Source organism: Ambystoma mexicanum, chromosome 12 (genome assembly GCF_040938575.1).
Source record: "Ambystoma mexicanum isolate Mex_15411 chromosome 12, UKY_AmexF1_1, whole genome shotgun sequence".
Taxonomy (NCBI): domain Eukaryota; kingdom Metazoa; phylum Chordata; class Amphibia; order Caudata; family Ambystomatidae; genus Ambystoma; species Ambystoma mexicanum.
In genome coordinates, this window is record NC_090936.1 from 1,050,778,353 (window position 1) to 1,050,806,069 (window position 27,717).

Below are 27,717 nucleotides of genomic sequence, written 5' to 3' on the forward strand. Positions count from 1 at the left end.
AAATCTTCCCACTCAATGCCGAAAAATCAGCAGAATTGGCGGAATTACTGTGGCAGTAATTCTGCCGCGGTAATTCAGCAAAAAAGACCCCATTGGGTCCAATGGATCCAAAATCAATCGGGAATTACACCGCCACCACCACTTGTAATCAGGCGAATATTCCGCCTGACCGAGTGGCGGTAACGGTAATTCCTCAGGGCTATTTTTTGGAGGATGTACCTCCCAATTTCCGCCTAACTCGTAATGAGGCCCTAAATGTCTGGTGTACATGCAGCTGAATTCCCACATGCAAGCCCACGGAACAGTGTCGACATCAAGTGTTCTATTTTTCCTTTGTGCCTCATAAAGACATCTGTTACATCAGCATTCCAAAAGCATCATTTAAGAAAAGAAGGCCAAGGGCACTGCAGACAGTGGCTTTATGTTGTCTACCGGCACAGAGAGCTACCCAACCTTACGAGCAGACCATCTGCAGACTGCGAGTGCTTCCGATTGAACATGCCAGGTCTAGTTCTGACTCTGTACCTGCTGGAAATCACACTGCATCGAGGTAGGAGCACTCCCTTTTATTTGTCTTCTGAGTGGGTGCCTTATGGATCCCATGTCCTTTTCAGGTTGAGCCCTATATTGAAGCATAGTACAAATTAATAATTAAGTGCTGAGGCCAAAGGCTAATGTTACTCTCAGGTCACGTGTATCCTGTAAGAAGGGAGCCGCTCTAAGATGTTCATAACTGCGTTCATGGTGTACAGCTTACTCTTGTATTGTTTTGTGAAAGTCAGTCTGCAGAAAATATTGCAGAAATGTACATTTGGAAAAAAGCAATTTCCTCAGGTTCAACTCCCTTTTAGAAACATGAATGCGCATGTTTGAACCAGTTCAACTAAAACTCCAACATTTAAGAGGTTTGAGGTAAAAAGGTTGACGCATGTCTCCCAAATAAACAAAGTCATCATTGTGTGCTCTGATCTATGGTTGCTCACAGTTGCCCACGACAGGTATTTTAATCCTCTTAGCAATTTTATTTTGCTTTGGAGGCTTCCAAAGCACCATGAACTTCCCTTTTCATCTGTAAAATCATCTCAAATGTCTCCATCTACCTCTAATTGATCTTGTGGTTCGTGGTTTATAGATTTAGTGGTGATTCAAAAGCAGTCAAAAAGTTTCGGTTCTCAAACCCACTCATACATATTTGCATCTTTGGAAGAAAGTTCAAGCAACGCATGACAGTGGCTGAGTGACATTTGTTTTACAATGGCACTGGCAGAGTTATGGCTGCTTTCGGAAACCTAGTTGGCCACTTCCATTTCCCCTTAATAATGTGTTTTCTCTGATTTTAGTGAAAATTAAGCATTTTGTCTCCGGAAATAAAGTGTTTTCAATTAATTTCAAAGTTATTTATTGATATACATGATTTTATTTACAGTACCCAACAGACATGACCTTTGGCCATGCTCGGTGGGCACTATGCCCAGTGCATTGCCTTTGACCATTTCTCAGGAACCCCTGGACTACCGGATAGACCCACTGGGCAAGCCTGCCTCCATGTCCAGTGACCACTTTGCCCGGCACAGGGTCTTTTAGTCTGCCCCAGGAAACCTGAAGTGAACCGATGAGCCCACTGTGCATGTCCTATGGAGTTTTCCCAACTGGGCACCACCAAACCACGCATTGGGTACCACCAAGGCAGCCATTGGGCTCCACTTTCTTGGTAATGGGGTTGAAGGCTCAGGAGGTCTCCACTGACTGAAGACTTGCTTTCCTACTGTCCTTCCTCTTGAGTTGTTACTCCAAGTCAAATTCTATTTCTTCTTTGTATGCCAACCTAAACAAATTTAAAATACCTACATTGTCCCTACTGTATATGCCTATGATTTCCGAATTATCTGTAGCCTTCTGTATATACATACAGCAAGGGATTTCCTGCAGACTACAGGGGTAAATCTAATCACCTGTGTCTGGGAGGTTTTCCTCAATCTGTCGGATTCCCATCTGGTAATTTCTAAATCGAACCTGACCTGCCCCTTGTTCAGAGATTGTCTCTCCAGAGTCCAGGCACTGTTTATGCCCCTTGCTGGTATGATTGCATGGGAGAGGGCTTTCAGAAGTCTGTGGGCCTCATTATGAGGTGGGCAGTAAGGGATTACCGGCACCGGTAAGGGCACCGGTGCCGGTACTCCCTTACTGCCATACTACGAGTTCCCTTTGCGGGTCCTCCTCTAACGCCTGGTTTTTCCAGGCGTTAAGGACGGGACACACAACGGTACCGCAATTTGCGGTACTGTTATTAGCGCCTTCCCCATTCCCATAGGGCTCAAATGGGAATGGGGAATGGCCCTGGTGAATGGGGAATTACCTGCCAATTACCTGCCAACCTTGGAATGGACCGGTAATTGCTCCATTCACCAGGGCGGAGTCGGAAGGAGTTTGGAGGCAACATGGTGCTAATAGCGCCACGGCTACCTCCAACCTCGTAATGAGGCCCTGTGTGCTTTACTAACGCAAATGCTGTGTCTGAGTTTTGATACATTTCAGGGAGGATACACAGACACATTATTTGTACAATGCCTGAGATCACAGTAGCAGGATTTCTGACCTGTAAAGGTCGCTGTAAAGAAGAACATGATGCCCCGATCCGTAAAGGCCCAATAACCACTGCAATGATTTGCAAGGGAAAACAAGGTTTATTACATGCAAAAAGAGTCTAAGATTGTTCTGTAGAACCCAAACTGACACTTATCAGACCTCAAAGAGATACAGGTTATATTGTTGCAAAACCAAAAATTAGCATACATAAGTTACAATGTTATCCCACCAACCTCATTGACTAACACCTATAGAACATGCAAATGTCCACCTAGAGTCCTTGAGCCGATTGGCCACACCTTATCTGAACCCATTCCCCTTCTCCATGTGGCTTGCTAGATCGTCACAGTTGTGTCCAGGTGCAGGATTGGTTACAGAGTATATTGATACACCAGTGAGTCATGACCTTCATGTGAGGTGCACCCTCTGACCTGGGCACATTCAAAGGAAGACTGGTGAGGCCAATTCTGATTTGATAAGACAATGGACCTTTCTGTACTGAATATACGGGCATCATCTCTGCTTATCCTATCTCAAATCATGGAATGTTCCAGACATGTGTCCCCCCTAATCACCTTCAAACTACAGGTGCCTAGTAATGACTTGACCAGGGCACCACCCTTAAGCCTGATTTCAGGGATGTATTTGCTTTAGTTGGCCGTCTATGTGTAATTCAAACAGGATGATGTTATAAATTATGCTGAGACTCAGGCATATGTAAAGTGGTTTTTTATTTAAGCCCCCGGAGCCTAACGCCGCCGGGCGATCTTCACTGTACAAGCACTGGTTCTGGAATCACTACATTCCAGAACCATACTACGTTTGCATGTGCGCATTCCATCCTAACATCCCACTCCCTTATATTGAGAACAAAAATGGTTGGGTGGGGAACAATACAATCAAGGGGAATGAGACAAAAAGGGGAAAACAATAAAGAGAACAAGAAAAGAAAAAACATGGAGTAGAATGAGAAAAAGGATATGTGTGAGTTTCACAGGTAGTTGACATCACTAGTAGTAGATGTAATTGTTTCTGAAATTCTGAATCATTTTGCGGTTTCTCTTGGATAACACGCCAGTTGAAACTTTGTCTCTTTTGTCATGAATCCTGTCCTGTGTCTCATTGTTCATGTGGTCTGTTGCCACTTGGGCGTTACCCCTACTGGTGCTTGGTCTATTGAAATCTTTTTCCACTCTCACAATATCATCACATGACCACATCTTCCCATCTTCCAACACATCTGATTTGCAGGAACTGCTTCTTACTCTCTGTGGTGATCTGAATCTGGATTCGCCCTTCAATTCGTTCTTCAATGTTTCCTTGGGTTCCTTGATACAAACCCAATCTCCTTCTTTAATGATCTTCTCTTTCACTCCATTCCTGCGATCATAGTATTCTTTGTATTTCGCCTGTTTCTCTCTTAGTCTTCTTATAACTTGTTCAATGTCTAACTGTACTTCACCTGTATCCATGAACATCCATGCAGGTCTCAACAGGTTGGATACCAATCTGCCACGCATCATGGTAAATGGTTCTACACCTGTGGTGGAATGTGGAGTTGTTCTATAAGCACAAAGGGCCTTCTTGAGAGCCTCCCTCCATGTGACAGAGTTTGCTACAGCCAATTGAATCAGACTCTTCACAAATATGTTCATTCTCTCGACAAGTTAATTTGCTATGGGATGGTAAAGTGATGTGGTTATATGTTCAATCGCTCTATCCCTCAAAAATCCTTGAAAATCTAGCGATTTAAACTGAGTCCCATTATCAGAGACTAACTCCTTGGGGTCGCCTTCTCTGTTGAAAATCTCATTCAAAAAGTTCAATTTATTTTCGGTGGTGACACTCCCTTCCACAACTCCCCACTCGACCCACTTCGAGGTATAGTCTACCAGGACTATAATGTATATTCTGACAGCATCAAGATTTTCATACGGTCCCATGATATTAATTGCTAACTTGGACCACACGCTATTGGGAGTCTCCACTGGTTACAGAGGTGTTTTCCTTAATTTGGCTACTTTATCACTTTTGGCACATGGAGTAAAATTCCTGACACTCTCTTCTACTTCCCTACACATACCCGGCCACCAGTAATTACTCCTAACTCTCCTCTTGGTCAGGCTTCTTCCTAAGTGTCCTTCATGGGCCAGAGTAAATATCTTATTTCTTAATTTCACTGGAGGGATGATTCGGTCACCTCTATAAATCGATAACTCCTCTATGACTTGAACAAAATCCCCCAAACTTTGGTCATAGTCATTCCAATCACTGGCAATGCCTTCTCTGAGCTTCACTTGTTCCAGATCCATACTAGCCATGCCCTTCCACTCTTGCTTCGCAATGCCAGGGTTTATGGTAGCGATAATGTTATCACGCACAGGCTCCTTCTCTGTTTCATGGTTCGCCTCTCCATAATGCCATGGCAACCTGGAAAAACAATCAGCCACCTGATTTAGTTTGCCTGGAGTATAGCATATACACATATTGTACTGCATTATGTCTAAAATCCAATGCCTAATCCTTGGTGATATCAGATGTGGTGTCTTAGATTGTGGAAAATGTACTAGTGGCTTATGATCGGTCTTGAGGAGAATGGGTAGTCCCTACACTAGATTCCTAAAATGTTTCAGGATTTACTTTACCCCCAAGGTTTCCCTCTCTATCGTGGAGTAGTTCAATTCCACTCCTCTCAAGACCCTTGGCACAAATTCAATAGTGACCAGATCTTTGTCTTGAAGCTGTTCCAACACACACCCTAAGCCAATCTTACTGGCATCCACTGAAATGATGGTTTTTGCCTTGCAGTCAAACATCCCCAGTGTTGGTGCTTTGTTGACGGCGGCTTTTATCCGATCGAATTTGCCTTAGCACTCATCTGACCATATATACTTTGTGGACTTTTTCATACGTTCTCTCATGTTCCTGGTTCTACTGGTGTAATCATTCACACATAGTAGTACTCTGTCATGCCAAAAACACATCTTAGTTGGTCCTTGTTTTCTGGTTCCGAGATACCCAATATGGTGTTTATCAATTCCTCTTTGGGACTGATACCCTTGGCATCAATAGAATGGCCTAGATATGACACTCTGTCACATTTAATCTTACACTTTTCAAGTTTCAAAGTCAGCCCATTCTTTTGGATTACTTGCAAGACCCCCATCAGTTTTTCATTATGTTCTTCTTCCGTAATAGCAGATATCAAAATGTCATCTTGGAAGCAGTGTACGCCTTCAAGGCCTCCAAATAAAAATGACATCAGTCTTTGAAATACTGCTGCAACCGAGGCAAGGCCAAAAGGCATCCTCTTAAACATGAATGCACCCAGTGGAGTGACAAATGATGTTAGGCTTTTGGACCCCTCTTCCAAAGCTATCTGGTGGTATGCCGAGGATGAGTCTAGTGTGCTGAAAAACTTGGCTGGTTTCATGGTCGTCAACAATTCTCCTATATTCGGAAGAGGATGTCTGTCTATCCAGATGTTTTTGTTCAGATCTCTCAGATCTACATACATTCTTATGGTCCCATCTGGTTTTTTCACCAACACTATAGCTACAAGCCATTCTGAGCTTTCTATGGGTTCAATTATATTCTGTTCACACAATCAAGAAAGTAATTTTTTTAGCGCTTCTTTCGTGCCGATTGGAACACCTCTTACCCTATGTGCTATGGTATAGCTCCCTTCTTAAGAATTATCCTGTGTTGAAAACCCTCCAGGAGCCCAATTGTTTTACTGAACACTTTGGGAAACTGTTTTGCAAGAGTAGCTTTAATGTCATTATTGTCCTTTAGGACACTCAGGATGGGAATTTCTTCCCCTGGATGAATTCTGATGCGTAGAGTGGCTTGTTCTTCCCATCCTACTACCGACGAACCATTCTTTGCTATGTACAGTCTACAATATGTTTCTCTGTCACAGAAACACAACTTCACCCAGGTACATCCAATGATATCAATAGGAGTTTTACCAAACCCTGTTGCTCTTACTCCAGTGTATTGCATCTCCTGCAAGTTGCCAGATAATACCTCTACAAATGTCTTGACATCGACCATGGTATACAGAGACCCAGTGTCCACCATAAAGGGTAAGGATACTCCATTTATTTGCATGTTTACCCATGGTCCTTTATTCTGTTCTATTGAAGTGGCTGTGAGTATCTGTACATGCTGTGTGTTCTCACTGCTGATGGTTAGCATGTTGTCAGGTCCAGGGTTCTCCTCAACCACCTTCACCATGTTTCTTGGCGGTCTGTTGAAGGAGTATCTGCTGAATCTGCCCACTCTACCGCGAATATTTCTGTACACCTTGGCAAAATGACCTATGTGTCCACATTTGTAGCATTCAACAGCTGGGGCAGGGCATTCTTTCCCAGTATCATTGTGTTTGTACCAGCCGCATTTTTGACAATGGCCCTGGCTCTGGTTCCTGTATCCAGTGTCTCTACCTCTCTTAGAGTTAGCCCTGGAATTATTAGTGGTCATTCTCCTCACCATTGCCACTAGAGATTCTTCAGTGTCTTCACTTACTTCCTCGTGGACTATTTTGATTTCTCTATCCTCACTCTAGTCAAACCTTTCTCTCATGCAGCGATCACCCAGTTCCATACTCTTGGCTATCTCCATCACTTGCTCCAGTGATGGATCTTTGGTTTGCCACAATCTCTGTTGTATGCGTGAGTCAGCCACATTTAACACAAGTTGATCCCTTAGGTATTCTTCGCAAATGCTGGTGAAGACGCACATAGACATGAGTCCCCTCAGAGATGCAATGAAAGCATCTATTGATTCACCTTTCAATTGTCGTCTCGAAAAAACTTGTACCTTTCTAGCACCACGTTGGTTTTGTTGCCAAAGTGTTTGGCTAACATTCCTAGCGTGCACTCAAACTTGCGATTGTTGTCACCAGAGCCCCCCTCCGTGCCGTCCAAGTCAGGGAGTGCCCTGAAAATCCTTAAAGCCTCTGCTCCAATGCAGTTTAGCAAAGTGGCCTCTTTGAGATCGTCATTATATTTGCCGCCCTCAAGAGCCCTCATGTATACTTGGAATCCGTCGATCCACTGCTCCGAAGGACATGTAGGATTTGCAGGGAGTGGGAGAAATTGTACTGGCGCTATAACATGTTGCATTGTGAGGGCAGTTAAGCTTGAATGTCTTTATACTTCCTGGCTCTTTTATTGTCTTTCTCCCTTTTCTTAAAATTTTGATGTCTTTGCTGTATTTGGCCTTATGTGTCTTTCTTAGTATTTGATATGTGGTGCGGATGAAGTTTAAAAAAAAATGTATGCCCCTTTATAATGTGCCACTATTGTCACCAGTTCTATTGTAGTTGTAGATGCAATCTCTTGCTCAAATCCTTTTTACAATATGCCATCCACTGTCACTAGTTCGCTTGTGTGGTTTACAGTTCACTCACTCACAAAGGATTGTTGCATTACTAGTATGTAGTTTTGTTTGGCCCGTTAGCTTATCTGTCTCTATTTGCTCCGTGATTTTGTTGTCACGGATACATGCCCATAAAATTTTATAAAATGGCCGCCATGTTTTGGCACGCCTTTATGTCCTTTACTCTAATGCGACATTGCTGTTGCATCTATGTATTCATAAGAGGCCATCCCTCGTACGGCGTCAATCCTAATGCCATGGCTTACTTAAGAATACTTATGGGCAGCTCACCCTGTGTGCGTTTCTACCGGAGTTCTTTGCCTCTGCCTCGGCAGCGGATTTCCTCTCGCTGCACAGTCGTTAACGGACCTGCATTCCTTGTCTGGAGATCACGCAGCTCATCCGGCCCTGCAGTGTTGCTGACCGGGACTCCGGGGGCTAATAAGGTATCGCGTCGCCACTGTTATAAATTATGCTGAGACTCAGGCATATGTAAAGTGGTTCATTATTTAAGCCCCCGGAACTTAACACCGCTGGGCGATCTTCACTGTACAAGCACTGGTTCTAGAATCACTACATTCCAGAACCATACTACGTTTGCATGTGCGCATTCCATCCTAACAGATGACCGCTCCTCGAGTGAGGGCAGTAGTACTCGAAATCTTCCCCTGGCATCTAGGCATCCCAAACCTTCATGCCCTGTTCCCATGAATTTGTCGTTCAAACGGTGCATACTTACATTTCTGTCCCCATGCAGCATTCCTTTCCTAGCATCTTGGATATCTGCAGCTGGATACAATTAGCGTTTATCTATGCAACGTGAGTGAATCTGAACTTAGCTTCTCTCATGGGGGTTGGAATACGTGTTTATTTTGGGACTGAGCTCAACGGAGCCACAGCTCCACATTCAGGCCTTCATTTTATTCATTGTGTACTGGGACTAAAGATCCAATATGGTGGCACACTTGCAATGTCGACCCACTGACCTTGCATTTACCATATCCCCTTCTTGACTCCATTCTCTCTATCTCCACCTATTTCATCTCCCTTCTCAAACCTCACACAAAACATAACACCATTATTATGATTGGTTATTTATAACACGCATAATACTCTTAGATTTCTAAGCGCTGACCCGGGCATCGAACCTGTGTTTCTCTGCATCGTCGTGCTTCCAAGGAGAGTGTGTTGCCCTGAGCTATCCTCCCGAGACTGTAGTACTTCTCAGCACCAGGCATCTAATACACTAACCTATCTACGACCTCTACATCTGCAACATTGATAGGTGTGTTGCTCTGCCAGTCTTACTATATTATATGTGTAATATGTTTCTCACTTAACTACAACAAATATGTGTGGCTTCTACCATGCAAACCTCAAACTGCCTACACTGCAGCGCTTCCAATAGGTCTTTCTCAGTCTGAACCTTTTTGCCTAGCTGGGATGCACTACTTGCATCCAAACATTCCCCCCCTTTAGTTAATCCTCCATTAACTAACCCAGCTGCTTCCCTTCTTCTATATTCATCAACTTTGGGTACCCATGCCCTACACACATGGCGTAACCCTGACCCCCAAGCATATTCTTTCAGAGTGCTCATCATAAAACATCACCCCATCTCCTGCTAGGCCAAACCAGTACTCCACAAAATTCTCATGGTCAGGTGGAGGGGAAATTCCTGCTATATCCTCACTACTCCATTCTTTGCTTCTCATTCCCATCCCATTCATCAGTCTGGGGGCGCGTGCTCTGTGAGAGGAAGAGCTCTACCCATTGTAACTGACACCATCATGGTTATGCTCTTCAGCAGGGTCTTTTAACAGTATAACAAAATCATCTGGTACGAACACAATAGGAACCAATCATTTTACTTCTATCTCCAACCACGACAGGGCCCATGAGAATCGAAGCAGTCAGCAGTTACTCCAGCTTCCTTCTCCATGGCCATCCTCAAGTTGTGAAGCGCTCCTATCACATGGTTCATAATTTGGGAGTGTATGCGTGCAACAAGACAATCCAATATTCTTGCACATGCCCCCCTCCAAAGCTGTGAGCAAATCCAAGACACATCGGTTATGGAAAGCTTTGAATACAGTCTTTATGGAATTAAGACCCTACTCTATTTTTTTGTTTTGTTTTATTGGTTAAAAAACAGTTTAACCTTTAACATCAGACATCATCATAAAAGACAACAAAACATATATTTTTAAACTAATTATCCTCAATAATAATGAAAAAGAAAGAAAGAAAAGAAAAAAAGGAAAAAGATTAACCATGAAAGTTAATATTCATATTGAAAGCTTTAAAAAAGGTTACAACTCAACAACAGCAGATGTCGTAGCTCTGGAGAGACAATAATTCCACATGAATTCAAACCCACTGTTGTTAAACCTACTAAGATGTTTCCTGAAAGCATTCCATCTTAGGTCTTGTAGCGCAATGCAGTGCAGCAATACATGTTTGTATTTTTTCCCGTAGCTCACTATCCTGACAAAATCTACATGTAAGCAGCTCCTCATTAGCCAAGCCACATCCAGCCAAGATCTTCTTTGTGTGAATTAAGTTCCAGCGAAACCTCAGAAAGAGCTGGCGAATACACTTTTCAGGGTACATTGTAAGACGGGTACCAGTGTTGCCCGTCTTTTATGTACATCTCTCAGGTAACTCATCATAACATGCTGATGGAGTTCATCCGCAGTGTGTACACAATCTAAGACGTACACTGCTCTTTTCACCTTACACGGATTGCCAATCAATTCTGCCGGGTCAGAGCCACAATTGAGCAATAAGTCAAAACATAGTTCCTCCAATTCTTTCAGGGCTACCAAGCCCTTTTCCAGACAAATTACTTTAAGGTCTTCAAACAGAGATTTTTAGTTGGCACAAGAATTTTCTGATGTAATGAGAGGTCTCATTGCGCCATAGCTTTCAAGGAAATTAAACCCAATTCATGCTGCTTAAATATACTCCATGCGAGAGAGGTTCAATTGGCTTGAGGATGATATTAGAGGCTGACTCTACCTGTAGATATTGTGGGGAAGGTGGGGGTGTAGAAACACTATTCCATTTAGTAGCGAATTATAGAGCTTTAGTTGAAGTTTGAACTCGTTATCTGGAAACATGGGTAATGCAGACGACATCTTTGTTGCCCACAGAATGGTGGGATATGTTTTTAATTGGTGATAAATTAAGTTCGGTGTTAGCAGTAATACAATTGATAGACCATATTTTTAAAGGATTAATGCATACTTGATCTGTTAGAATGGCAACCTGTTGGGAGACAGGATTTTATCTGGTTTGTTTTCATTTGTGATTTTTGATTTCAATGTTTGTTATATTCAGAAATATGGAGGCTTACATATTGTCTTATGTGAATGACTTGTAAATTGTAAAAGGTTTTTCTAATAAATCATAAACAAAACAAAAAAAGAAATTAAACCCAATTCATAACACATCACAGAATGAGGGACAGAGCAAGGTATGCAAAGAACTCTCCTCCAAACCAGGGCCTCTGAAAACGACAAATAGTCAAGTATTGACAGGTCATACACTTTGATCCCATATTCGATTTTTGGAACAATTTTCCCTTCGTAAAAATGAATAGATGGTAAAAAGAGAAAATGTACCATATCTGAAGTCAACTCTACAAAGCTGATTCAATAATTTAGTTGCCTTTGTATAAAGTCAAGATCAAATAGCGTTTTTGTTGTTTTTTGAGGTAATAAAGGAGCCGAGATAAAGTAAGGAGTCAATCTTCTCAAACCTGCTCTGTCCCAATCCACCACTTAAAAGGGGCTTACTTCATCGAGCCAGATAATTGCATCACTTTGGTCTTCATAGATTAATAGATGGGGAATGCACTTGCACAAAGTTGGAAAACCTTCTAAGATATGCTGCAAGCCTGTGGGTGTATTGTCAAAAATTAAGAAATCATCCACACAGGCTAACCAAGCGGTCTCATATTGTGACGTTTAGGTGTTAACCGGGCCTTAGGAAGTAGGTATTCTCCTACAATCTACCATGTATAGATTGAATAGGCAGGGGACCAAGACACACCCCTGACTAATGCCCCTAAAGGTAGAGATTGGTCTTGAAAACAGTCTCTGTTGGTTTAAATAGACTTGAATAGTGGAATGTTCATATAAACCAACTATCAGCCTCAACAATCCAGGTGGTATACCCCAACCCTGTAACTTACGCCGTACTAGATCCCGATCAACAGCATCAAATGCTGCTGTTAGATTCACCGAGGTGAAGAACACAGGGTTGCCATCTCTCACCTATGCTAGTTTTTGAATGCATTTAATCACTAGACCATTCAATCATGTACTCATGTTCTTTCTGAAGCCTATTTTCCACTTCTATATCTGCCCTGAACAAGCGGCCCATGCTTCTAGATGCTGGAGAAGAATGTCAGCAAAAGCTTTACTATCAGCATCCAGAATTGCAATGGGCCGGTAGTTACATGGATTTGAACGGGTGCCCCTCTTATAAATAGATATTACATGGGCCTTTGACCAAGTAGAATGGAATCTCTCTGTCAGCAGCACCAGCTCTATTTGATTTGCAAGCTGCAACCTCTCCCAGCTGGTGATCTGCAGCCACTTAGCATTTAGTTGCATTCTGAATACCTGGCACCGGGAGGGAGGTAAAAAATGCTTCTGTCTTAGCAAAGAGGCAAAACTAGTCTGGGATTGCCTTCAGTTTGTCAGATGAATCCTGCAACCGGTAATTAAACCTTCCTTGTCGACAAGACCTTAGTGAGCGGCGGGCATGCCTTTGGGACGGGGCTTAGTTGTGACTAGGGGCTGCACGTTTACAACCGCTAACTGTGAATCAGGAACCACAAAAACTGCTGAATGTAAAGTGGTGAGTGAACAGACTCCCCTCCAAGATGGCCGAAGGTGGAGGCACACTTATTGTGCATATACCCAGTATACATCCATCAACGCTGCCATGGAAACAAAAAAGAATAATCCACTGTTGTCTGCACTTTTGCAGGCTTCTCACTTAACTCAATCCATGTCAGCTTTGGCACATACTTTCCCCAGATCCTGCCACAGTTCGTATTGACGCATGCCACTACATCCTCCGAAATTCTCAGTAGCCCCCGCTGCACAGCTCACTACTCCCGTCACCCTTCTGTAAATGGAAAACAATGGACCTTCCATTTTCAGCAACAGTCTTATTTGGCATCGAGTATGTTCTTTCTTCCTTGCACACTCTTCATCACCTCTGTCCATTCTGACTGCTTGGACTGTGTGCCCTTGGAATAGTCTTCATACTCTACACAGAGTCAGGTGCACCAGACATTGGGCTATAAGAGGTGGCATTTCTTGAGGTATGAACAGCTTAGGTGCGCCTGTTGCATGAGGTTTCGGAGAGCAAACATAACAGCTCTCATTTGACTTCACACTACCCACCTAACGCATGTGATTGTACCACATGTTGTCCATTTTGGGGTAGTACACATCCGCTACAGTCTCCAAAATCACCACACGCCCCATATTATTTGTACTGTGTCTCTGCTTCAGTCTCCTGTCTGCTATGTGTTATCCCCAAAAGTGTTGTTACATCTGTACAATTTCGAATTCCATACTTCCACTTTATAGGCCCAACCATATAAAATAACCAAAGAGAAACAATATGGAAATATAATGTAGATAAATATTACACATTGCTTAAAATCTTGACCCTACAGAGGGAGAAAAAGAAAAAGATAAAGAGAACACGCAGACAAATCAACAGGTTTCATTAAACAACAGGGACTGATCATTTACAGCATTGGACTGAAAAAGGAGCCAGATAGACTGACACTTTATTCATTAGTATCTGCGTTCTCCAGAGAAAACAAAGCAGTTTCAGGTAACCTCCTGACTTTAGATAACTGAACCCAATACCACAGCTCCTTCACACGAACCTTAAACAGTGTTGAATATACAACAGTAATTGGTCCCTGAAAGCTCTTGTCATTCCAGAGGCGCACGAAATTCCATACGGAAACCCTATCTCAGGGGTACAGTTGAGGCACTGGTAAGCTGGCTGGGTCTGTGGACGATGTTGCAGCAGGCTCTTCTCTCCTAGGAGTAATCTGTTGAGACAACTACTTGATGCTTTTGGTTAACTCCCGCAAATATCACTGATACTTCTCCCCCAATATATCTGCTGCCCTGTGAGTGTCTGATGCTGAGCGTGCAGGTGTAAGAGGTGTGTGCATCCTTCTCCCCATCACAAATTTGTGCAGGGACAAGTTGTGATCCTTACTTGGCTGCGTTCTCAGGATAAAAAAAGCCAGAGGGAGACAGTGCAGCCAAAACCTCCCTAACGTGGTACAAAGTTGTGACAGTTTAGCTTTCAAAAGACCATTCAACAATAAAGTTGGCTTTATGTGGTAAATCGAATACAGCTTATGGTGGATCGCTAATAAGGATGCTATTTCCTTGAACAAGTAATTAAAAAAGTGAATCCCATTATCTGACTTGAAGGCTTCACATATCCTCTACCGAGGAAACACCTTGCGTACTAAAAATGTAGCCGCTGATTTGTCATCTGGCTGTGTGCAAGGGGCAGCCTAAATCCAATGGGAAAATGGACAAACCACAACAATGAGATAACAATAATGACTGTTTAACATGTCCATGTAGTCAATGTGGAGTTTCCGAAAGGGTCCAGTTGAATGGGGCAATGTGCTGCACAACGTCCTGAGGGTATATCCAGTACTATGAATGTGATAAGAAGTACAATTTGCCACAAAATCATGCAGATTGGGGCCAGATTGGGGCCAAACCAGTCCTCCCGGATGTCAGCAGCAATGTGCTGCTTAGAAGCATGCGCACGGCAATGCCTATGAGAAACTCTCATGGCATTACTACTTTACCTGTAATGTTTTGTCTCCACACCAGTTCAGTCGGTGAGAGTAAGTCCCCCTTTTGACTCACTGGTCCTTCTCATGCTGGGGCACCTGGCTTTGTTGTTCAATTATTTGCATAAGCGGTACTTCTGAATATTGTATTGCTAACTGTAGCTGTAGAACCAGGTCTGTGGCTCAGTGGACTAATGCATCCACTACAGGGGCCTGTGTTTGACCTCCTGGTCAAAGGTTCAAATCCCGGCAGGTCCACTCAGCCCTTCATCCTTCCGATGTAAAAAAAATGAGTACCATTAAGTTGGGTAACAATAAACATCTGTCATTAACGTCAAGATGCCCCTTCAGAGGTGAACGTGTGCTTTACAAATACGCCTGTTACATTAGCTGTTGACTTGCTACCTCTGGATATTCTGGAACCCATATATACACTGCTTCTTTGGTTGTTCTGTCTGCAGCATCTCTGCCAAGTGTAACAGAGTCTGTATTTTGTGTATGCGGGTGCACTTAACTACTGTTATCATCGTGGGGTGGGACAATGCATGAATTAGGCATGAATTAGTCTTCCCAATAAGGTTGCATGCTGGACAGGCCTGCCATGTGAGCGTCTGAACCCTCTCCTCTTCCATCTAGACAACCTAGAATGTACAGTGGTAGTCAAGTATGCACAGTCCGAATATATGCTGACTAAACACCCCTGGGACACTTCTAGTGCTTCAATGAATTCAATCAGTTCTGCTGCTTGTGCCGAATAGTGGGCTGGTAATCTTTTTTTAACCAAAACCTCATACTCCCCATCTTCAAGGTACACTACTGCTGCACCCGTGTGCTTCTCTCCCATCTCCTGATTGATAGTTCTTCATCAATGAAGAGCACCTCCACTTACACAAGTGCATCCTCATTTGCCTGTGTGAGATCATCCCCAGGCCCTTTATAGGCAACACAGTCATGCACTTCCTATCCTGGCTGATGGATATTGCAATAAAGGTGGCACGGTTTACAGTACGACACTTCACAATGTGAATGGATGGGCTTGACAGGATAACTTCATATGCAGAGGCCTTTTGGCTTTTAAGAATGGACTTGGATCGTTCTAAAATTGCATGTTTCACATATAGCGTTATGGAGCAACCCATAATTATCGACTTTTCAATTGCCAGTGCCTGTTCGCATGTGAATTGGCCCTACATCACCAAATCTAATAAACCAAGGGTTTGTGTCCCATAGATGTGAGCGGAGTCAATACTGCAGTTATGACTGGACCATTGGAATGTGAAAATAAATAAAATTCCTTTGTGTAATCAGTGGTTGCCAATACTGGTGCATTGTTTATGGCAATTTTGAGTTCTTGAAAACATATAATCATCTCTCCTGCCTGTCCATGTAAGTGTACCTTAATGCTTCCTTAATTTCCTGCAATAGCGGTTTTATGTAGTTAGAATAGTCGAAAGTCCATGCCATACAATGGCAACACAAACCCAGGAACTGCTGCCTTTCTTTAAGTGAGGTTGGCTTTGGGTTTTTTCATACTGTGACTGCTCTCTCTGGGGTAACTCATTTGCCGGCGGATTAAATAATCTGTCCCAAATACACCACCTCCAACTGAAAACATTGCATTTTGTCCTTATCTACATTATAGCCTTTGTCTGCGAGCCGTGTTAGCAATTTCACTGAATCTTCTCTATGCAGGTCTTCTGTTGTGCTGCACACTAGGAGATCATCACCATGCTGGATAATAATGCTCTGTACATGTAAGTTACCCAAATCCATGTGGAGTACTATGCTAGAAAATGCTGGGGGAATCACAATGCCAATGAGGAATTCTAATGTGTTGAAATCATTGAATGCAAAAAGAAAACGTAGTAATGCTTTGGGTATCAGGGTGTAATGGGATAGAGAAAAATGCATTTTTCAAGTAAATGACAGTGAATTGCGTGGTTTCTTTGGGTATATTGCAAAGAATCATGGTGGGATTTGCTAGCACTGGGAACTCAGCTTCTGAAATATTATTCAATGGGCCCAAATCCTGTATCATCCTCCAACTTGACCCCTTTGCCTTTTTGACAGGGTATATTGACGTGTTGCATGGGGACTCTGAGGGTGCTATGATGCCCTGCTTCCATAATGCCACAATGGTCTCATGTATCGCGTCATCTGCTTCTCGGGTCAGTGGATACTGCCGTATTCTGGGTAATACTGCCTCCTGCTTTACCTTGATGCAAACTTCTCCAATGCTCTTCAAGAGCCCTTCTTCATGGGGATTGTCAGTCTATAAAGTGCTAGGTACCTTTGCCATGTCTTCCTGTAGATATGTGGGCACAGCCTTAACAATAAGTGCGGGGTACGGTACATTTCTATGATGAATCATTATTGTGCATGGTATGCTAATCCCAAATATCATGTCACCATCATTGTCAACATCTTCAAACAGCTGTCCATCCAACATCCCTCTCAACGAGTCGGACCAATACACAAAATTACATGCCATTCAGCTCCCCCCTCATCAGTTCCTATCAACACTACCTTGTCATTGGTAATCATTACTGCGTCCAAGTCTAGAGTAGCAATAGCATGTGGAGCATGGTTTTGGGGAACGGCTAGTCTAAAAAAAAACTCAGACGGTACTCGGCATGATTTGTGTCTGATCCCAGGCATCCAACTCAACAACACTGTTGCTCCACACATAACAAATCTGGGTGCAAGGGTATTCCTCTAGTAGCTACACCACAAAATAATGCTCATATCACTGCCAGAACCCTAGCATAACACATTTCTGGTGTTGAACGTATTACCCCTTCTCCGTGAATGAAATGGTCATGTTTAATTTGCTTAGCAGGTCCCTACCTAACAGGTTCACTGATGTGTCTGCTGGAAATTATAACGGGGATAACACCTCTTTGTTACCTACCTTCATAGGCAGATCTTCTGTAAAAGGAACCAATTTTATTGCCCCAGAGAACTCCTGTATGTCCATTACTTTTCCCGATAAAGGGCAGCACCCTTCCTTTATGCATGATTGTGTTGCACCTGTATAAACAATGAAAACAAATTATTTGTTACCAATCTCCACACCTACCAGGGGTTCTTTGGGTCAGCAGGGATCAACAGGAATGGGCATGTCAACGCTCTCTGTATGTGGGCTGTCGTAATCTGGATAGGTGGTCAACCCCGGCAATGGGAAGGGGTTAACTCCCAGCATGCTCGCCCCTGTATAGTACATCAGTGTGCCATGAAGTAAAGCGTTCTTGTCCCATATTTGGAGCGCTGACTGTTGTGTTTGCTGTTGTGCATACACTGGTGCAGCAGCTAAAACAGGGGGTTCTGGCTGTTGTGGTACTGGCGCTTGGTACTGTCACTGGTTGCTGCTGCCCCTGCTGGGGCACTTGTGTGGGGGCTGAGCCACACAGGATACTCAATGGCTGATAATATGACATTGGGACCACTGGTCTGCTGGGATAGGTGTGGGGATTGTACAAATACCCTTGTCTACTTCTACATTCACATTCAAAATGACCCATTCCCCCACATACCCAACACGGTCCTAACACTCCAAATCTTGGCCCCATCCCTCCAAATCCTCCCCTCTACCTCCTCAGAATTCACCTCTCGCTCGGTGAGAACCTCCCTGGTAATCTTGCTTATCTGGGTAACGTTGGTTCCCCTCTGTCTACTCTGGTACCACTCTCATTTCCACCTGCACCTTCTATATTCAGTTTTGCTAGTTTCTTCTGTACCAACTTAGCCTCTGCCGTCAGTGAATTCTCTGCCACTCCCTCATCCTTCTCCTGCCTTCTCCGACAGTGATGTACTATAATTGTCTGAATCTCTGCCCAGCGCTTAGCCTCAATTTCCACCACTGTGTTCAAATCTTTCTGTACCTCCTTTGGAAGTCCATTTTTTAACATGTGTTAACATATGGCTGTGTTCTTGTCCCATGGTCCCCCTGTCTCCTCCCTCCACATCTCCTGAATTTGGTCAATATATTGTTCAGGGTCTTCGCCCTCCTTCATGGTGCATGCCATAGTTGAATTTATGTTTGGTGTGTCTGGATATGCTGTCCTTAAGGTGGCCCAGACATAATCATTAAAATGTGCTCCATCATGTTTATCATCACCCATCCATAAACATGGGTAACTAGCTCTCCTCCAAATATCATCTGCCTTGGTCTCCTAATAATCCAGTGAACAAGCTTTTCATATCCCCCACCGCTAATGTAACACCTGTTGTTTGCTTCTCCAGTGCATATATCCACTTTCCTGCTCCCGATGTAAGCAACGACAGTGCCTTCATTAAATTAGTTCTATCCATGTGTGGCCACGGCACGTATTGTACTTGTTCAGGGCCTTTGTGTAGCAATGGAAGTTTTATACCCACTTGTTTGACTGATGTGCCCATTTGTTTGGCTGCCAATGTTCTCCTCCCTCTCTTCTCTTCCACCACTGCAATGTGACCTGGTCATGCTCAGAGTCTTGGAACCCATAAACTCTCTACTCTTGGTATTATCATGCGTGGTATCTCTTCCCTGTGCTCCTCATCTGTTCCCCATTCCTCCTCCTCTGTGACTTTTGCATCTGAGTCTGATCTGATCAATTAGTAATCTAAGCTATCAGCATGGTGTGGTCCCGCTCAAGTCCTCTCATCATTACGGCCCTCGTCCTTCATTTCAATGTGTATGTCCCTAATAGCTGCTGTGAATTCAAAATACAATGTCTCCTGCTCTCCACTCAACTGTACCTATTAGCTCTCTTCTCCACTCTCCCTGTGCCTGCGTTACTTGTGCCAGTTCTCCCTCCTCCCTGTGAAGTGCTATTTCTAAGTCTCTCTGCGCCCGATTCTCTGTCTCCATAACTAATGGGTCACGGGTTACATTCACTGCTGGGGGCTGCGGGATGTTTTCATACGTGGCAGGGTGCGGGAAGTTTCCATATGTGGTGGAGGCTCTCTGTCATTGTGGGGCTGTTAGGGACACATACTCGGGATTCGTATAACCTTCAGCTGCATGCATGCGGTAACTTCCCTGTGGAGTGGCTGACCTGTGGAGGTTGTAGGAATTTAATGTGGGTGTGTGTCAGGGCGGCACCTTTGGAGCGAAGACGACAAAAAATTGATGAGCACTTTTCAAAACGACGGCCATCGTGTGGAGCATATGTAAATGTCAATCGAGCGCAAAGCAGGTTAGTTTTCTTGTACCTGTGGGGTGTTTACAAACCAGTCTGCTGCAGTCCTGTGTTCTGACCACATCGTTGTTTGCAGGAAGTAACTATTAGCACCTAAAACCCGCTGAGCGGAGCGGAGTTGTGAGCTGAGTTGGAGCAGTCTGCTGCAGTCCTGTGTTCTGACCACATCGTTGTTTGCAGGAAGTGACTATTAGCACCTAAAACCCGCGGAGCGGAGTGGAGTCCCCTGCTTACGCGGAGCCGCAGCAGGATGGACCCTGATGTGAGACCGCGCCGAGCTACCCCTATGTGGCTGTCCCCTCTGGGGAAAAAACAAAGAACAAAGTCTGATTCGACCGCTAAATCGACAAGAGAAGGTGCCAGACAAAAGTGCTTTGGGCAGGTCTTACAACCGTCAGCAGCCCGAGTGCATCTGCCTTCGGAGGGAGAGGGAAAGGTGAGTGATTCTGTCTCCGTTAACCCTCACACTCCACCTGTTTCCATGACCGAAATCTCTGATCTTTGTGCTCCCAATTCTTGGCCGGAGAGGCCACAGCATGGGTCCAGCGAGCATAGTGCCATGACCACACCTGGGGGTAGTTCAAATGGGGTCTCACCCCCCCCTGGGAAAACTTAAGACACCCGAGAAAACACAAGCTGACCAAGATGCCGACAAAGAGGTCGACGCGGTCGCATCTACTCCCTCCATACCTTCTGAGTCTGAGCCCCTCGCACAGTCCCCAGGGAGACTAAAACTCCCGGACCCAAAGCTCCTTATCTCCGTTGTGAGTTCGGAGTCTGCCGTGAGGCCGGTGGACGCCGCCGAAGAGTGTCTGCAGTTCGCCAGAGATGTGAGGGCAAACGGGGAAAACACGACGGGAGATAAGGCCCCGCACGCAATCAAGACCCATGGTGTGGTGGGACAAAGGGATACAACTCACCCGAATGAGGTGACAACGGACCACGAAAGGGGAAACGACCGGGTGAGCACCAGAGAACCAACCCAAGCCAGTGAACCAAGCCAAACCCCGGGGGTCCCCCCTCATGCAAACACAAGTCGGCTGATCGCCGTTACAAATCCAGAAAAAGGAGAAAGAGCTAGGGGGGAAAATCAAAATCCCCCGCTCAGCACTCTGCAAAAGGAAGGCCCACTCGGCAGACCCAAGGCTACTCAGGTAAGGGCAATGATTCATACAAACCCTAGTGGATCGTCCCCCATCTTAAAACAAGCTAAAAAAGCAATCAAGGTCTAAAAGACGATCAAACGAACGCAAGCGCCTCTTGGAGACGAGCAGCAGCGAAACGGATTCAGACCTAAACATGGACTTAACCAGGGATCAAGAAGCTCAGCTGGGATCTGACGAGGTGTCGGATGTGGCAGTGATAGAAGTGGACTCTGACACTGAAACTGCCGAATTGTCGGTCCCGATAAAGAAACCAAAGAACTCGAACTCGAACGCAGAAAACCTGGAAAAGGGGGGAACTATAAGTCCAACTAACCATACCCTCTTAAACCTAGGAAGAAAGAGGATACTGCAAGACACCAAAAAAACTGCCTACAAAAGAGCGAAGTCTGTCTCAGAGACGATAGACCTAAAGAGTAAAAAAGAACGATCCATAAGAGAGGCTCTCTCAAAGGGGCTCCCCAACCCCTTAAACCAAAACTCTTTAAAAGCCTTCTTTACACGCCACCAAAAAAGAAATAGTCAAACAGAAGATGAAGTATCGGACGCTGATATGCTGGAAGCTGTAGGGGACCTCCCACAAGCCGCTAATTTGCGCAAACCTGACCTGCATCTAAACCACATCCAGAGTCAGGAGCAGCTAAACGAAAAAGCAAAAGCCCAAAACCCAAAAGATAGGGCATAGTCACTAAAAATCGATACAACAGAAGAGAGAATGAACAAAGACGAGAGGGGAAACCTGATGGAGCCGCCACTTAGTCACCCCACTTCACCTCGAAAGAAACCTGATCAAGAGATGACAAGCCTTACAGAAGACCCTAGTACGGGTATGGAGGAGAGTAAGGAACCAGAAAGGCAAAATACCAACGACCCAATCCCTGGGAAAAATCAAGAAGTTGACAGGGAGCAGCGGGTGGCCTGGACTCGACCACACTTGACGCTGGTTTCTCCAATCAAACAAGCCCCAGAGATAAGGGACTCGTCCAAAACCCTCTGGGACCAGGTTCTAGCGAACAAAGGGCGAAGAAACCCAACCATGCTAATCAATAACGGCCACAGTCCGAGCCGAGACTCCCTGTACAGTGACCTTCCGGCAACTACACGAAGAAAAGAACAAATCTTGGCCTCTCCGAAAAAGAGACGCTTAAGTGATATAGCGGCAGCAATGCAAAAGGAGTCGCCGAGCAAAAAGCCTGACATGATTGCGATCATGTCCGCTATGACGATCGTGCTGGCCCCATTTTGCAAACTATACGAGGCGATAAAAGAAGAGGTGAAAGATAACACCGCTATTCTATCTAACATGATGACCAAAATGTCCAACGTCGAAAGCTTTATCTCAGCCATAGAAAACCGTGCCACCTCTCCTCATTGCAACTGCGAAAGTAAAATCATTAGACTTGAGAAAAAGATAGAAATTATGGAACAAATAAACAACGAGCTGAGGGTTCAAATAAACAGCCAAAAACCACAACCCCAGGTATCACAGCCGAACCAGAAGGGCACAAGAAACTCCATATCAATGCTGTTTCCGTGGAAAGAGTTACCCATCACAAACAATAACGTAGTCAAAAGGCCTGACGAAATCCAATACCAGACAGTGGATCTAAGTAGCCCACCCAAAGAGGCAAGCCTGCCCAGAGCCCTAACAAACATCATAAAAGACAGGGCAAAGCCGCAAGAAAGGGAAATCCGTAATACTCAATATAGATCGGCAAATGAGGCGTCCTCTCCCAAATCACCGCAAACGGTAGATGAATTTATGGCAAACTCTGACCTAATAAACATGTCGGTCTACGAGGAAAACGAGCAAACTGAGAAAAGCAGAGACACAGAGCAGATCGGGCAAACTGCAGGAGTAGACATACACCCACAGGCCCAAAATGGAGACAACAGAAGGGCGGAAAAGGAAAATGGAAGTAAAGACGCCACAGCGACACCGCAGCAAAATCGGGTTGTCCGCGACCCAAAGGAGAGACCTCAGACATCTCCAGACAAGGCAAGCATCGAGCCCAAAACATGCATAGAAAAAAACAGCCCAGTGAAACAAAGAGCCCAAAGAGGCGTAAGGGGTGACCAAAAAACAAATAAAGACGAGCTAAGAGTGTTCAAACTAGAGCAAAGAAAGCCAGAGAGCGGCCACCTTATTTTGAATAGATCCACGGTTATGAAGATTATGAAGAAAACAACAACTCTAAACAAAATCCGACTGGAAGAAGTGGTGTTAGTGGAACCATACCACAGGGAGAAAAGGGCTAAATCCTACGTCCACATCAAAGCAATAGGTATAGAGCGGATTGACCAAGTGGCATACAAGGAACTAACGTCGTTGGGCTTCACTTTGACAGAGATAACAAAATCAAGGGAGTCAGCTTTCACCAAGTAAGAAAAAGGCAGATACCGTCGCTACATCAACACACTATAAATCAAGGATGGAAGAGCTGTACCGCCAAACTCGAAGGCAAGAGGCAGCCAAGAATGACGGACGCCGAAGGGCCTACCACGACCATCGTTGGGATAAGGATTCAAAGAATACCACAAGAAAGAGATACCACGACTCTCCTGCCGAAACCCGGCAGTGCTACAGAAGAGAAGACCGGGACAGGGTGTATAGTCGTGTAGAAGGTAGCCCGCCACGTGGAAGAAAGATGGAGCAACGGAACGAGGTAGACATTGAGCCAAGGAGGAGAGACGAAAAAAGCAGCCCACAAGAGCTCAGAGACGTCGCTAAAGCTGCTAATCAAGAATTAGGCCCCTGGAAATGGTTCAGCCAAAAATGGAACAAAAACAGAAAATAGCAACGACCAGGGCCGTTCAGCGTTGGCGATTCAAAACTATGCAGCGACGAGGAGCGGCCAGAAAAGGAGGCCTTCACATTGTGCTCGTGGAACACAAGAGGGCACGCCCACCTGACGAAGGTCGGCGAGACAAACCTGGGGATTTATGACATGATCTGTCTCCAAGAGACATGGCTGATGGCCAAACCGGCTTTGGACGGCTATACAGTCGAAATCTCAGCAGCAGTAAGAGGCTTACTAGGCAGACCATCGTCTGGCCTCTTGGTGGCGATTAAATCGTGCCGAGGCCTATCGACTCCAATCAAATGGAAGGAGGCATACGAAGTACTGGTGGTGCTGACTTCATGGCAAAAGACAAGTAACAGAAGTGAAACCAGGCAAATAAGAACTGTAGCAATTGTCAACTGCTACTGGAACCCTCAACGGATGTCCACGAAAATATTCTGTAACAACATGAGAAGAACTATCGACAAACTGTATGAGAACTTTGACCTGATTGACATTATAATATTTCGGCGACTTCAACGCAAAATGCTTTGACCCAAGGCCCCTCGGTTCGGCAAGTGAAAAAGTAACCAGGTTAAAAGAAGCAGCTTTCGAGCGAGGTAAAGCCTGGGTACAAGTCATCAAAGCAAGAAATATCCAAGACGTCGCCAATCTTTTTCCTTCACAGGTAAATCTCCCTACATGGGAACGAAATTCGGCAAACGCAACCCTCGACTACATCTTTATCTCAGACGGTCTCATAGTAGACATCACCAGCTTCACAGTCATAAAAACTGAACACAGTGACCATAACCTACTCACCTGTGTATGGCAAGGCAGTAGACAACACAAAGAAACTTATGGTACGGCGCTCGACCTAAACCCCCAAAGAACAAGGCTGAAGATAAGCGAAGTGGACGTCGCCAAAATCAAGCAAGGTTGGGTCGAAAATGTACACAAAATGCAGGAGTTAAACCGGATGGAACGGCCTAACCATCTGCCTTTGCTATTGGCCTACGAGATGAAGGCTAAAATGTCCTCCAAGCAACCAGGGGCTGAAAGACATGCCTTTAACAAAGCCCTGGTAGACAAAAGAAAAGAGGTTCGCAATCGAAGAAGAATAGCGAAAAAAACAAACGCTGCTGCCGATTGGGAGATATTGAAGCAAGTATCTAAAGGATACAAAAACTGGTTAAAACCACAGAGAGCTTACCAACTACAACTAGACGCTGAGCTGATGATGTCCAAATTACAGACAAAAAAATCCAGCGATTTTTGTGGCCTCATAAAAGATATGTCAAACGTCCCTGGCTCAGCTCAGACAAACGCGGTCGCCGAATCAAGCTGGATCACATACCTGACCGCGGAATTTAAGAGTCCAGACAGTAAAGTGTTTCCGGAGACCAAACGGTCAAATTCATCTTGGGTTGATGTATCTGATTCCAGCGACATAGAAGCATCAATCAACAAACTTAAAACATCAAGAGCCCCAGGTCCCGATGGCCTCACGAATATGGACCTCAAGCGGTACCCAAAAAAATGGTCAGAACTGATCAGTGAAATTTTCAAAGAGTGCGGCAGAAAAAAGATGATCCCCAAAACATGGAACAACGCGGTCATTGTCCCGGTGTACAAAAAGGGAGCCCGCAACGAGCCCGTCAGCTACAGACCCATCGCTCTCCTTGACATTATAGGTAAGATCTTTGCAACGCATCTATTGGCCCACTTCAAATCGTGGGAACAAAACAGCCCGTCGAAAGACTTCCTACAAACAGGCTTCCAAAAAAACGGGAGTACTACGATCAATATCTTAATCCTCAACATTTTGAAAGCCAAGGTAAAGGAAGGGGCGCCCAGGATCTTTCTAGCCTTCGTGGACCTATCGAAGGCCTTCGATAAGATTGATCGTAACAGGTTATGGTCGAAACTCCATCACTGGCATTGCCCGGACGAGGTGCTGGAGCCAATAAAAGCCCTCCACGAGAAGACGAAAATCAGGGTCAAATTGAATCACCAAGGGACTCTATCTGAAGAGATTGAAGTTCATAGAGGCATAAAACAGGGTTGTCCATTGGCCCCCGCCCTATTCATTGCATTTTTGGGAGATTACAGCCAGATAGAAAGTAAAATCAGGTCATTCCCCCCTAAAATAGGGAATACAGAGATCCCGCGATTGCTGTACGCAGACGATGTCATACTAATTGACCAAACTCCAGTCGGTCTCCAGCGCAAAATTACAAACCTGGCAAAGTATATCAGCGAAAACAACCTGGAGATCAACGAGTCCAAAACCAAGATTCTGGTCTTCGAAAAAAATAATAAAAGAACTAAACAACACACATGGTTTCTTGAGCACACCGAAATCGAAACTGTTAAAAACTTTAAATACCTAGGTGTTCTGCTGGACTGTTCTGGAGGAGACTTGGCTTGGCAACTTCAACTATGGGAGAAAACCAAACGGCTGAAAGCCCAAGTAAGAGCTGTGGACAGAAAATATGGCAAATTTTCACTCACGCCAGCCATAACCTTCTATAAAACAAAGGTGGTCCCGTCAATAGTATACGGCGCCGAGTCATCTCTGTGCTTACCTCGGCAGCTATGGTCCAAACTAGAGGGTTACGTGTGGAAAACGGTCCTCGGTTTACCCAAATCCACCGCCATGCCAGCAATTAGGCGAGAACTGGGCCTAGTTTCCCTGGCGTCCATGGTGGACCAAAGCGCGATGAGGCTATTTAGAAAAATCATCATGTCTTACACCCTGCAAATATATGAAACCTTGAGGAAAGAAAAAGAGCAAGGTAAATGTACCGCCTTGACCAACTGGGCGAAGAAAAGGGAAAACGATCTAGCCCAAATAGCCTGCTCCGAACAAGACCTGAAGGAAAATCCAGACCGCATCAAGCGCAAAATGGAAGATTGGGATTGGATCACCACAGTGGAAAAGGCGACTAAAAACAAACTTTTATCCAACCTACCGTCCACGTTTAACAAATTAAAGAAGCAACTAAACTACTGCCTAAAATTCCCTGATAAAAAATTGAGAACCTTACTTCTGAAAGCCAGATTGAACCTACTCCCGACACGGGAAATTATGGCCATTCGTGACCCAAAGACCGTCAAGACTTGCCGCCTCTGCAAAGACCAGACTACGATCGAATCTGTCAAACACCTAGTGATCGACTGCCCTACGACCAGGGATAACAGAATAGCCTACCTTCGCCCTCTGATCGAGAACGCCTGGATCTTGGAGCCCGACGAGTTGTGGGATAGACTAATCGCAGGAGAGAAAACGAGTTGGGCAGTGGCAATGGCCAAGCTAATTGAACTAGCGATGAAAGAAATAAACTCCCAAGGAACTCCAGTGCATCCACAGCAAACGACAGATTCTCTTTCTTCACCCTCCACCATAAGTCACAACGCACGAGAGGTGTCTCCGGAGTAAGCATCCGTTGGAGAATAACCTGCGGTGGCGTTGCGTGAAGCCATTCCCTCCATAATCGAAGAAAGAGGACAAACTTTCACAACTTTTGATAAAACTCAGTTCCTTAAAAACTGAGTCAATATTTCAATAAAAAAAAAATTAAAAAAGAAATTTGGGTGGGTGTTACACAAGGTGCAGGGGTTACAGAAGGTGCTAGGGTGACAATTTCTCATCCCTTAGGTTCTTCGGTGATATCTTCTAAATCCTCAACCATCCTCCAAAGCTCAAGAATACCCTGCCTACTGGTTGCTCATCCATTCTACCATTAGAGAACCTT

General features: G+C 44.7%; 1 protein-coding gene across 1 annotated transcript in view; it reads left to right on the forward strand.

The window, feature by feature from the left end:
• Positions 1-382: 382 nt before the first annotated feature.
• The window catches only part of LOC138513089 (uncharacterized), a 410,124-nt gene continuing 382,789 nt past the window's right edge, over positions 383-27,717 (forward strand). Inside the window, exon 1 of the mRNA XM_069627758.1 lies at positions 383-550. Coding sequence (XP_069483859.1) covers positions 499-550 — 52 coding nt within the window. The 5' untranslated portion in view covers positions 383-498. The remainder of the gene's footprint in view (positions 551-27,717) is intronic.